This window comes from Nelumbo nucifera, chromosome 3 (genome assembly GCF_055504915.1).
Source record: "Nelumbo nucifera cultivar China Antique chromosome 3, China Antique-T2T, whole genome shotgun sequence".
Taxonomy (NCBI): Eukaryota; Viridiplantae; Streptophyta; class Magnoliopsida; order Proteales; family Nelumbonaceae; genus Nelumbo; species Nelumbo nucifera.
Genome location: NC_142651.1, coordinates 9,100,844 through 9,114,691, shown reverse-complemented (window position 1 = coordinate 9,114,691; position 13,848 = coordinate 9,100,844). Strand labels below are relative to the sequence as shown.

The following is a 13,848-nucleotide window of genomic DNA, read 5'->3' as shown; positions in this document are numbered from 1 at the left end:
GCCTCTATCATCCCCACCCACTCTCTCTCTCTTCTAAGACCTCCCCCTCTGCCTCTATCTCTCTCCGGTCTCTCTCTCCATTCTCAAACCTCCCCTTCTGTCTCTCGTCTATCTCCCTTCTCTCTTCCTCTATTTCTCTCTTACTCTCAGATTAGTACTAATTCAAAATACGTCTTTTCATTTCTTGTTAATCTTTGGTTATTTGTCGTGTTCAGATCTGTCGCTACAACAATGAGTTGCTAGTTGCAACAGTGGGTGGTGATGATGAAACAGTAAAAAGAGAGAGGATACGGAGGAGAGAAGGAGAAGAAAAAAAAAGTGTGAGAGAATAACAGAGATCGAAGAGAAAAGTGTTGTCGCTGCTTCGGGTGCCGCCCCTCTGTTTTCGTTCGAAGAGGGATCATCGCCGCCGCTGGAGCGAGAAGGGGGTGCCGCTAGTTCGTTGCTGTGTGCAGTTGCGTCTTCACTCTTCAGTGTTTGAAGAGGGGTGTTGTTGGTTCGCCGCCCCTTTGTTTTCGTTCAAAGAGGGGTCATCGCCGCCGCCGGAGCGAGAAGGGGGTGCCGCTGGTTCGCCGTTGTGTGCAGATGCGTCTTCACTTTTCAGTGTTCGAAGAAGGGTGTCGTTGGTTCGCCGCCTCTCTGTCTCTTTCTTCCCTGTCTTTTTTCCCACCCCTTCCCTCATTTATTTTTGCATTTTTAGATCATTGTTCACCATCGTCTTCAAACTCCCAAACTCGAGCTAGACGTCACAGCGACGACAAACCATAGATTCTGCAGAATCCGATGTTATGAAAGGGTTTTTTAGGTGCAAAAATTACAGGGATGTAAGTGCTGAAATCACTGAGTTCAGTTCAGTGTTTCTTTTCCTTTTTTTCTGTTTTATTTTGAAAATTTGAAGAAGAATAAAGATAAAATAATTTTTTTTGCCTTTATGTTCACAAGGGAAGAGTTAGTCAATTGTTAAAAATAATAAGGGTAGTGTTAGTCAATTTTCAAATAGTAATGATACATTTAGTCAATTAGTTAAATCATAAGGGTAGTTTAAGAAATTTACCCTTTAAAAAATGACTCGGAATTAGAGCCATTCTAGCCACCGATTTTATGGGTCGATAGTTTGACCATTCGGTTTGATTATTTGAACGGATGACCTATTTTGACAAAAAAAAATAAAAAATAATTAAACTAAAAAAGGGGTAAAAAACCATTGAATGGGTTGAACGAGTCAACAAATTGTTGACCAATTCAACGGTTTTGCCCAGAAACCGGGTTTAAGGTAAAATTAAACCAGTTGTCTGAATAGTTCATGAGCCGAATGATCCCATCCAAGTCAACGATGATTCAAAAACCAAGCAATTAGGTGACTATTTTCTGGTTTTATGGTTTTCCCTAATAAATAATTGAGTTGGACGAGTTCTTTCTGTTCTGAACCTATTCAGACCCAAGTCCATTAATATATAAATGTTTCCTAGTTTTCTCGTAAGTTTTGTTATATTTATGTCCAGTTAAATTTCATAAAGATGATTTTGGTTCTAAAACATATCTTATTAACACATAAATAATTACTATTTTCCGTCATTTTTATTAAGGTCTATGCACAGGAAGAACTTTAAAGCTCACCCATGAATTCTAAAATTTTGGTAAATATTGGTTATCATGATTATCATATTAGTTGATTGGTCGTAAAATTTTTCGCTGTTATTTCTCGTATAATAGTTGAAACCAAAGTATAATAAGGTCTAATCCCTGGCCGGCCTATAATCGCCCCTCGTCTTTTTGGGTAATCAGTCCATTGTCTTGGGCTGTGTCAAAATTTACTCACTTTCTATTATTTCTTAGTTCCAATCAAAGAATCAAACCAAACAAGAGAACATTCGGGATTTCCCATTCATTTTGTATCCGCCCAGCACATTTCTTTTATGAATTGAGGGATGTACAGCCATAATTCACGATAGGTAGAGAGTAGATAGGAAAAGTGAGTAGAAAATCTGGATTCACAAGAGAACGAGCATCAAATTTATTGGTTCATTCATAAAAATAAATCCAGCAGTAAGTAGGAAGTTAGACCATGAGTGATTGGAAACCAGATCTACAACCAACAAGCCTCCCAACAATGTTCCATGAAGATATTCCCGATATGCAGCTGTAGTGGCTTGATAGGAGCAGATCGGAACGTCAATCGTTCTATCCTTGGTTCCTTACTGGTTAGGACTTACAACTGAAATTTTTTACAAAGGGTAAAATACAAAAACCTCTCCTAAAGTTTCTGACAATCATAAAAATCTCTCATATAGTTTCATTTTAACAAATACCTCCCCTGAACTTTTAAGAAACTCAACAAAAACCTCCTTTTTATCATTGTCCCAAATAGAAAACATTAGATTGATGCACTAGTTTTTTCTAAATACCTGTTTTACCCTTTTATAAATTATTTTACATACAAAATTACTGAAATAATCCCATTTTAACTCAATAAAAACCTCTTTTAACAATCATTTCAGCAATTTTACATACAAAATTACTGAAATATATTTTTTGTAGAGTTAAAATGGGATTATTCCAGTAATTTTGTATGTAAAATAATTTATAAAAGGGTAAAATGAATATTTGTAAAAAACTGGTGCATCAATTTAAAATTTTTTTGTCCTAGGCAATGACAGAGAGGGAGGTTTTTGTTGAATTTCTCAAAAGTTTAGGGGAGGTATTTATTAAAATAAAACTGTAAGGGAGACTTCAGGAGAGGTTTTTATATTTTACATTTTTACCCTTTTATAAATTACAACAAAATTGTGCGGGAATTTTCTTACAGAGCATGTATATAGATAGAGTTATACACTCTCTAGTCCCTACCCCTGTAAGAAAAGAAAAACTGATGGAGATTACTTGTTCTCAAAGGCTCTGCCAAATTGTGAGTTATAATCTCCAAGGAAAAAAATTGAAGAATAAGAGAAAAGACCAGATCGTTCTAAGGTTTCTAAACTGTTTCCTTTCCTTTTCAGTTGATCTGTTCAGCGGTTCAAAGATGCCGGATCTCTGATCAACTATGCAGACTATCAGTTGTTCTTAAACGCTGTCCCGATTCCGATCCTCCTGTCATTCGAGTTTCAAGTAATGATCTCGTTTCCTGGGGTTTATTCGATTTTACGTCTTTTTTTTTTTTCAATTTCAATCCGCTTCCACTTTTTTGAATTCTGAGCAAAATATATATATATATATATATATATATATATATAAAAGCTTGTTTCTCCATGAAAATCAACGTCTATGAATTCTTTAAGTTCCTTAGTTCACTTAGTTCATGAAGTTGGTATAAATGCCACCGAGACAAGGAAGACTTTGAGAGGGTTTAAGTAATCGCACATTTTATTAGTGGTGCGTGCCACCAATACCAAAAAAAAAAAGTAACCGCACTTTTTGGAAGAGTTCTGCAATGCAATTATTGAGAAGGTTTACAAAAAGAAATATGGTGAAATAGAAGAGAGAGTAATTTCTTCGAGTACAGTAGACGAAGAAGGTGGTAATGTGCGTGTAGTTTGTAGATCACTAATTGGTGTAAGATAAGAGAAACACTTACAAAAATGAGAAAATCTTACAGAGCATAACTATAATGCCGCTGGTTTCTTTACCAGTTTCAGATACTGGAATTGGCAGCTGCTTGCAAGAGTTTCAGGGCCTGATTTACAGAAGGAATCACGCTTCAGCTGAGAAATGGGGTATGTTAGAAATGATTCGGTATGGAGATTGTTAATCACTATCAAGTATGTTTTTATCTGATACCACTTGTTCACCTAGAGATTGAAATCACTTTCTCTTAATCAACGTTGATCTCAATGCACTGTACCATCTGATGATCACAAGGATAGTGAGTAGTAACTGCAAGTGAGGGTTGCTCATATGCTAATTAGTCGTTTTTATAACTAACACATGAACATTCTATGGAATTTGGGCGCACTTTATGAACTATTGCACAATAGCGTAATGGAATCTTTTATCTTATTGGTGTTAACCAAGATAATTGAATAAGCGAAATATCTATGGCATTTGATGTGGCCCAAAAAGAACTATTGGATTATGTAAAATCTAAAACATGACAGTTTGTTAAACACCCTCTCTTCCTTGCTTGAGAGTGATCAAGTTCATTGTGTTTATAAATTGTAAGTTTTACGGATAAAGTTTACATAACAGTGTGAAAACAAATAAGTCATGAAAAACAGGTAATGATCAAGTTTTGTTTTGTGATGGATGTTTCTGTATGCTCGTAATTGGTTGGTGCAGAATGATGGGTGTGTCCAGTAGATTATCATAATTCATTTCCATTGTATGATTTATCCATTTATATGGAAATACCGGCCTTAATTATATTAACAGTATAACATCCATTGATATTTATGATACTTGTCATCGTATGTTAAAATTGATTTTTGAGCTAGTACCCTGTCCATGAGATTACTAACTGATTCAATGTTACGAGCATGCCATACCATATTCAATTGTGAAGAATATTCATGATAGTTGTATTAAACAAAAGTAGTTTTGATCTGTAGAGACATCTTCAAGAGGTAAGATGGGGATTATCTGTAGTTCCTTTCATTTACTTCGGAAAGAAATTTACCTAAAGGAGCATTGCTAAGCTTAATTCTTGTTTTGTCATGCAGATGGAATGCTTTTCATAACCACTACAAGTAAGTTATTTTCTTTAATGTGAATATTATTTTTATCTAGTATGCAGTTATAGCATACAATTATATCAATTAGCACAGAAAGTGCCACAAACAAGAGGCAGCAGGTCCACTATGTGCTATATGGTGCTAAAGTGAACAGCTATTTAAGCCTAGTCAGATTGGTTACAAAATTAGTCCTAAACTTGTTTGTGATGGTGACCAGAAGTTTAGAATTAACCAAACCAAAGTCAATAGCTGAAGACCAAACTAGTGGCTGTTTCAATCCATTTTAATGAAAAAGGAAGAAAAAAGGTTGTCTGAAAAGTTATAGACATCTTAGTGACAGGAGTTTCTGTTTCTCAATCCATCTTCAGTTTTCACCACCATTATCTGGTTACTTTCAGGCATTAGTGACAATGAGATATTTCATTACCATTTAAATTTCAAGGAAAGTGCTGCTGCAAGAAGGCTGACAAGGTTACCTTCAACAACGAAGAATGGTTTGAAATTTAGGTGTGCATTTTGCAATAAACCTTTCGAAATTTAGGCTGCCTTATCTCCAACTTGTCACAGAGCTCCTTTTTCTTTTTCTTTTTCTTTTTCTTTTTCTTTATCTTTTTTTTTTTTTTTCTCTTTTTGTTCTTTAGTGGGACTGAAGTATCTCTGTCCACTTGGGAATGCATTGATGACTTGGTAGAAGGGATTACTTGCTTCTTCCAAAAGGTTTGGCATGCTGCACCCCTGATGTTATCTGAGAAATCACTGTGTAAATAAAACAACAATGGCTACCATGTGCACACAAACCTCCCATCTAATTAGGCAATTCCATGACTAGTTTAGATATTTGACATATCAATAGTGATGCGTGGATTGCCTGTACCAAAAAGGTGTCAAATCCTGACCTCAACAGGTTCTGGTGCAATGCTTCTGATTTCTTTGTTTCTTTTATTTTTTATTTTCTGAATGACTTGATCCAATTATCCAATAACCATAATACATTGTGTGTTTTATTGTATTTTTCTCATGGTGGCAAGCGCAATATTTTTACGTTTGAAAAAGCAGAAAAAAAATCCATTTAGCTTTTCATGTCTGCAAAAAGTTATTTTGAACCAAAAACCTGGTGATCAGCCAAACACCAAAATGGCACTTTTTCAAAAATAAATCCCATTTCAAAAAGTGGCTTTTTCAAATGCCCATTAGGCCAAAAAGAACTCCCAAATGTAGCCTTGGTAAAATTAATTTGATGCGCCATTCATATCTCCAAATATAGTATTACATTATAAAAGGCTATCTAATTATGCTTCTAATCCTATAAATTCTATTTTTAGATTTGTTTAACCCAAAGAATTATTATCCTTGTTAGGTTATGTCACATGCAAATGTATTTCTCTCTTTGAAAGGCTAATAAATGCCATTCTCTTTTTAAATTATTTTTCTACTCACTCCACTTGGCTCATATTGTCGTTTTTGCAGATGCTCATCTTAAAAGTTCCTGTAAGTTTACTACTACTCTTGGTGTAACTAATAGTTGTTCATGCATATATACATTTATAATACATTCCGAAGGAAACTTTCTAACTAAGATGTGGGAAAATGCTTTATACCTGTCTTGGAAATGGACATACATGGATGATGCTATTTTGAATATGAATAACATTATTTTGGAAAGGAATGCTAGTATCAAAGGCCTTGTCTGTCAAGTAGATGTCAAATCACAAGAGGAGAGACATAATAAACAGGGGTTTTAGTGCAAATACAGTAAGCAGAGTGTTATGTCCTGTGCTTCTGTGATTTGAGAGGCCCATGACGATCAAGCCTGTAAGCTTGCACCATCTGTCTTGGAAGAAAAGTTGTGATTCTTGTTTTAAAACAATTTTTTGATTGTTCCTGTATGAATGCAACTTCATACTCCTTGAAAACAGTTCCAATCAGGATGACAATTAGAAAGGGCTAGTTGAGGGCAACGTTTGACAAAGGCATTTTTTTCTTCTTAATAAAGACTTTGCAATTTCTTATTGATGCTAATGAGTTTGGAAAAGTTTTGGGCTTAACCTGAAGCCATTGAAACCAGAATTGCGAACCTTGACTCTGAGATGATAACTATGTGTTTCTGGAGAAGACTGTTGCCAAGTGGTCTGGTGCATAGCAAGCACATCAACATCCATAACATGGCATGTGGACATGGACCTAAAATAGTTTATATTGTATAACATATAGGAAAAATTAATAACATTAAAAGGAAAGCTGAAAATATCAATGTTTTGTGCATTGTTGAATGTGTCTTTTCTCGTGATAGTTTATCTAAGAGAACATAGTTTTGGTGTTTCTCTCTCAAATTTAGCTTGAAGAGACACTAGCATGTAAAAAGTGTGCCACAAATTTAGCTGATATAGTATGGAACTAATAATTAGGAATTAATATATTAAACGGACGCTTCTAAATACATGGTTCCTCATTTTAACTAGTATAGTATTTTATTCTATACTTTTATTAGCTCCAAAAGAACTTGTTTGTTTTATCAACAAAAGGTATAACTGATATTATTTAACAATTATTCTTGTCTTGCACTAGTATATTTTAACAACTCCTACTATATGGCTCTCTTTGATTTGATAGAAAATAATAGAGAAACAGAAAGTTGTGGAAATGTTCATAACAAATTTTGTGAAATTCCTTAAGAGCTTCCCCTCAACTTTCTGTTTCTCACTTATTTTCTATCAAACCAAATATAGTCTAAGGTATTTTGTAAAAATTCGAAATTTCATTGAGTTTGGTATGATATTATAGATACTGGAAAAGAAAATTTAGAAAACTAAAACTCTAAAAGTAAATACATGAGATTAGCATACCAGATGATATTGTCATTATCTCAATCTATCTCCTGATTATTTGATAACTGAATAAACATATCCTCATTTTTCTGTACCTAAAGAGTGTATAAAGGATGCTAAAAATCTTTCTAGTATTTAATTCTGAAAAAGTATTGTGAAACAGTTGGCTTTTGATTGCTTATAATTTGAATTATCCTTTTCATTCCTATACCATACTAAAAGTTCCAGCACATGATTTTTCTGCACATGGAATTATTTTAGGTTTAATTCCATTTCTTATTAGTTTTGGGTCAAACTACAACTGATACATAATAAATTCACCATATTTTATCTTTCCAGAAAGTTGCAGTTGAATTGGTGGTGGAACGAATGACTGGATCAAGAGAGAATTTTCTTTTGGCAAAGGATGACAACCTTTTACCTTGTCCTATGTCAAATATTGAATGTCTGGCTTTAGGCTTCCAAGATTATGTTCTTAAGCATGGAAATATGTTTGATAAACAATGCCCAGCTTGCTTGTCAAGAAGGTATATTTCTGAGTTTTAGATCACTATTCTAGCTTGCTCTCTCTCTCTCTCTCTCTCACTTCCAAGAATCTCTGGTCCATTGGATGACCATTCACCTCTCCAGACACAAAGTCTAGAAATAGCAATTTTGTCAACTGTGTTGAACTCTTAAAATTTGAACCACAAACATTAAACCGTCCAACTTTTTGGGAGCTATCTGTTTAATGCCATTCTCTTTTTGGATCCTTACTAATAGCATTAGTGTAGTGCATTTGCAATCCTTTTTGTGGTTCTTAATAATTTTTGTCAATATGGTTATCAGTTACATTTGGAATCTTGTTATTATCATGCTTGGATATGTATCTGTTAGTTTCAAAAAGTTGTATACAGTATTACCTATTGTTCACTTAGATCTACAGTATTAAGCTAAAACTTCTTTGATCAGAGAACATTTGAAGGTTGGAAGTGGAGTGGCATGCAGCTCTGACAGTCTTGCAAGTACAGGGCAGTTGATGGAAGCTGTGGTTATATTTAGGGAATTACCTGATGCATCAAGTCTTTCCTGCTTGAGGGAATGCAGTACAACAAAGGTTAATTTTGTGCTGCTGGAATTTCTTTTATTGTATTTTGGTCTGTTTACATATTTATGATTTAATTCATCCTTGATGTCTTCTTTTATCTAGCACAGAATTCTCGAAACATTATTATTAAAAGGTAAAGTACCATTTAGTAGATCAAAGTGATTTGCACCCCCCCCCCCCCAAAAAAAAAAAAAAAGAAAAGTGCACACACAATTTTGAGTGATTTAGCAAAGCCACTAGCCAAATTTAGGCTATTCTTTCTTTATTTAAACAAAGTATATCAAGAGATGAAAATCAAATAGGTTTACTGTTATTATTTTACATAGGCAACCCACAGCACAGGGACAATGATAATGGTGATGAAGATGATGATAAATATAAAAATAAATTAAAGTGGCTAAATTGGATGAGGTATAATTGAAGGCACCAACTTAATTGGATATATGTCAGAAATAGACAAAAAGACAAAGAATCAGCAACAGTTCAGTGGAGAAGGTAGATCCTCTATTTTCTTGACTTCAAACACAAAAATTGGATATGCAAATTGATGCAGGAGCTGAAGAGTCAAAATTGGAATTTTATGAAATTTTATGTATTTCTATATTTTATGGACAGTAGGGGTGTTTTTGTCATTTGAAATTTTCTGCAGGGTCCAATGGTAGGGTTTAATTTGTCTAGTTATAGTTTGTTTATGTTTAAAATTTCAGAGTCATTGCATAAGTAGGCTTAGATTTATTGAGTCTTCTTTGTATTGAAATAGGGTATGACAACTTAGTTTGAGTCCTACTAGGATTATTGAGTCTAACAGTTTGACTCCTAAGACTATTATGAGTCTAACAGTTTAACTCCTAGGATTATCATGAGTTTAGAGTCTATAAATATGCATGGAAGTTTTACACAAAAGGCAATGAATTTTAGTGAGTTTTCTTCAGCTTATGCTAACTATGGTGAGTGATTCTAGGCACCCTGTGAGTGATTCCAGGTATTTTCTCTCTTATTTCTACACCTATTTTCTCTCTTATTCCTTCAAGAAGCCATTACAGCCATCAACAAACATAAAATTCTGATCAACAAACATTCAACATTCTCTAAGGACTAGAACTGAGCTGGTCCTACATCACAAATAGAAGCTTGTTAAGTTACATCTTACATGCAGGTAAGAGTTATTTCCAGCTCTCTCTCTCTCTTACTCTTTAAAGATGTGAACTTCCTTATCTTTTTTCCCTCTTTTTCTTCTCTATTTCAGATCTGAATATTTTTCTCTCATAATTACCAGGTACACCTCAGTAAGACTTTTATCCTAACCATTCTGCATAAGTGATACTTGTCCAAACTGAGCATATGTATATTTAAGCCCCAATAAAGTCCAAAAATTGGGTGGATCTACTTGGAAATGCACCATCTAAAGCAATATTAGTATAAATTATTGGACAATCAGACTTTGCAGAAGCAGGTACTTAGTAGAAGCAGCTTATGAATGGGATAAATCCCCCAACTTAACTAGTGTAATGACAGTTTCTTTGTACTGGACAAGCAGTATCCAAAATTTTTGCATGAAACAATGTAACCAAATTGCATCAGAAATGTGTTTTATCCATACCCTGAGATAGGAAAAGTGCACAGAGCAGTATTGGGCTGTTCGCATCCATGTTAATAAATTTTAATTGCTGTTTTTGATAAAAAATGTTGAAAGGCATGAAAAGGAAAACAGGAAGAAAATAAGAAGTATTCATTGAAACACGAAGTTTGTAGCTCAGGTCTACTCATTTTTAATTTATAAAAGGAGAATCAGAAATAGTTCTGGCTATGGGGCAAATCAGGATCCTTCACAACCAATTCTTCTTCAAGCAGCTTGACAATCATGGAGATAGAAACTCGCCTCTTTAACCAGGAGAGGAGTGGAGTTGGACCTAGAAATCATGGAGATAGAAATTCGCCTCTGTATCCATGGCAATCTGTCCAATCAACTGTGGATGAGGTTCCTTTGGTTGGAACTTTTGGAATGAAGGAATGCTTCCCAGCTATGCTGAAGCTTTCTTCGATGGCACTTGGAAGGATTGAACAGAAGAGGAAAAGCCATATGGGAGATATTTGGAACATTTTGGGGGAGGGAGAGGGAGAAATGCTCACAGTTTTTAGAACAAGAACTGCCCAATTGAAGTGAGAAAGGGAAGCAGTGGGGAAGAAATGCTTTCAATTTTTAGAACAATTTGTAGTTTAGGTGATAGAAAGGAAGGCAGTGAGCATTCTATGCTCTTGGCTATCAGTTCATCAATGTTTTTTAATGGGAATACCATAAGATTGATTTTTTGACAATTAAAGCCTCTTCAATTGTGATTCCTGATATATATACTTCTAGTATTTCTGTGCAATCCCTTTCTACAGTGCCTTGGTGTACATGGGTGTTGATCTTTCTATAATCACTTTTTCCATGTGATAAGGAAATTCAATATTTTCCTGATTCAAGAAAAATAAAAAATAATTGTCAAGTTAAAAAACATGCCTGAGTATGACCACTAACAAATATAGGAATATCTTAATATCTTTTCTTAAATTCAACTTACTAAGAGGATCTAAAACTTAATGTTCTTCTAGAGTAGGGTACTTGACAATAAAGTTTCAACTAATCTTGCAGAAACAATGTTGTGAAAATGCATCAGAAATGTGTTTTTATTAATTCTGAATATAAATTCTTTATCATAACTATCAAAAAATATATAAATTCTTTATCATTCCAATAATTTCCCTCTTTTAACACATTTCATTCTTAATGATTTTTAAAGAAAAAGAGGGGAAAAATCTGGGTAAGATGGAATATGGTATGTATGGTATGGTTGCTTAGGTGGCCATCAGTAAAGTTCTGAGAATCAGGTTTGATGATTATTTTGTTGTTGGGGGGGGGCTAGTACGAGTTTTAGTAGGTTAGCTCTACTTGAACACATCTTATCTACTCAGAGGGAGTAAGAATGATTGTAATTTGTTTGTCATTATGTTTAATTCCATGCATGTACTCAGATTCTGGATACAATTGATTCCTTGTTTAATTTATGTGGTCAATTTGGATTACCTGATGGGGGAAATATTTTTGTCCAGGTTATATATTTTCAAGACTTCTTGCCAAGTGTGATCCCTCAGTCACCTTTAAATGCTTTGAGAAGTATTGACTGGGAAAATTATGGTTTGACCATAAAAACATATGTTGTGGGGGAAAGCGGCCATGCAGTGATAGAATGGGAGAATTTACCACCATCTACCCATATTGACATTGTACTTCACTGTTACCATAAGAAATATCCTTCTTTACAATGAAAACATCACTAATGTTGTATCTTTTCTCAACAACTACCATAAGATGTTCTGAGTTTGCACTCGTGTGAAAATGAGCTCAGCCATTCCTTGACATTTCTCTAAGGTCAAAATACCACGAACATGGCAAAAGACTCAAGTTGACAGAAATCTTGCCAAGAAAGCAGTAAAGCTCGCCTTGGATAATTTGAAGGAAAGATATAAAGGAACTCTCCTTAGTGCACATGCCGTCAAGGTAAATCTCATTTGGAGGTACCCATTGAAGTATCAGTTATGTAACTTTCCTCTTTGGTTTGCCCTTACCAGCCTCTGAATGAAAATTGAACTTCAATCGCAGTGCTCAAAGCCACTGTTGATTTCTGAATTGAATGCCTATCCTGAATACAAACAAAAAAGGACAGGGTGTTGATGATGATCATTTTTTTTTTGAATATGAAAGAGATCTAATCAATCTACCATTGAGGCTCTTACTGTGCAGATGACAATCAAGTAATATTAATCTCTTACAGGCAACACACTATATACCTTTTGACACATTGTTTTTTGCAATTTGTCAAAAGTTGATTTGGAGGTCTACATTGTTTTGTCCATATTGTAATCAAGTTGTTGCATTTTTTTAATGCAATATTTCTTTTGTCCATGTTCTTAGGATTTTGACAACTTAACCAGTTTATGGATAACCAATTTGTTGAGGTTAGTCAATGTATAAGAAAACTATGGACTGAGAATGAAATGCAAGATGTTGAAAAGGGGTTCATCTCTATATCTACTGTAGAAAAGAATGGTAAAAGTATACTATTGATCAAATCATTGAAATCAAAAGTAGATATACAAAGATTAAGTTCCACTAGTACATATAAATAATGAGGTTACTTGAAAGTTGCAACTTGCATTAGTCTGACATTTTTCATGTTTATACAACAAGAAAATCATTTTAGCATTTGTGGTGTGGGCATTAGAAGTTCCTAAAACTATGTTTCTTTTTTTTCCGTTTTTTTTTTCGGGGATTGACATAGAGTTTCACTTGATTGACCTTTATCTGCAGATTTGCAGTTATGCCCTGGATCTTGCAAGAACAATATCCAATCTGATATTATTATCCAATGATAAGGAGTTTCAAGGAGAATGTCTATCTCTTCTTGGATTGCAGCCTCAACAGATGGGCGAAGGAAAGGAAGTTGAGGATTGCATTCAGGAAAAGATTATTGCTGTTATAGAAATTAATGATAGAAAGTCACGGAAAAGCAGAAATGCTCCAGATTTCCTTTTTGAAGCAGAGAACATTCATGAACCAGAGGATGAAGAGTTTCAAGGCGAGGAAGGTGTGAGTATCTTGGATCTATAATCAAATCTTTGCTCATAATTCATTTCTTTTACAAAAGTAAGCCTTATACAATAATACCAAATTGACATTCCAAAGCCCATTATGAAGACCTCCTTGCACTTACACATCCCCAGTTACAAGGTGTTTTTTTTCTCCATTTCCAACGATAGATGCTATTTTATGCATCAGAAGTAGAGCAAATTCAATCAATCTCGAAGATCTTCATATAAATGAAGTACACCAAAGCCACATGCCCTTTCAATTCCATAAAGGGTGCGTTTGGTATCTGAGAAAGCTGTTTCCCGTTGGGAAGTTCCTTGTCATTCTATGAAATCGTTGAAGGGCTTTCCTACAACTTTCCTTTTGTCAATAATTTTCTTAGAAACCAAAAGCAGCCTGAATTACTTTTATGCGGTTATAAATGGTAGTGTTAAACTCTCATTTTTTTTCAGATTCTTAGTCTCGTTGATTTATCTCTTTTATATATGAAATCATGTTAATTACTCTTATCCTGGAGATGTCTCAGCTTCCTGGTTATGTCTTTATATCGGACGTGGAATTTGCGTTACCGTCCACGTTCTGATGGCATGCTTTTTCCCCCCTGGATTTTCATGTTAAGCATGTCACAACCATCGAATACTG

General features: G+C 34.5%; 1 protein-coding gene across 1 annotated transcript; it reads left to right on the top strand.

The window, feature by feature from the left end:
- The first annotated feature begins 2,785 nt into the window (after positions 1–2,785).
- Positions 2,786–13,326, top strand: LOC104593179 (type 2 DNA topoisomerase 6 subunit B-like). Its single transcript, XM_010252923.3, has 12 exons — positions 2,786–2,905; positions 2,997–3,105; positions 3,627–3,710; positions 4,653–4,679; positions 5,063–5,171; positions 5,306–5,381; positions 6,132–6,152; positions 7,829–8,016; positions 8,441–8,585; positions 11,670–11,866; positions 11,988–12,117; positions 12,928–13,326. The coding sequence occupies exons 1-12, from the start codon at positions 2,810–2,812 to the stop codon at positions 13,225–13,227; spliced, it is 1,482 nt and encodes a 493-aa protein (XP_010251225.2). The 5' UTR covers positions 2,786–2,809; the 3' UTR covers positions 13,228–13,326.
- The last annotated feature ends 522 nt before the right edge of the window (positions 13,327–13,848 follow it).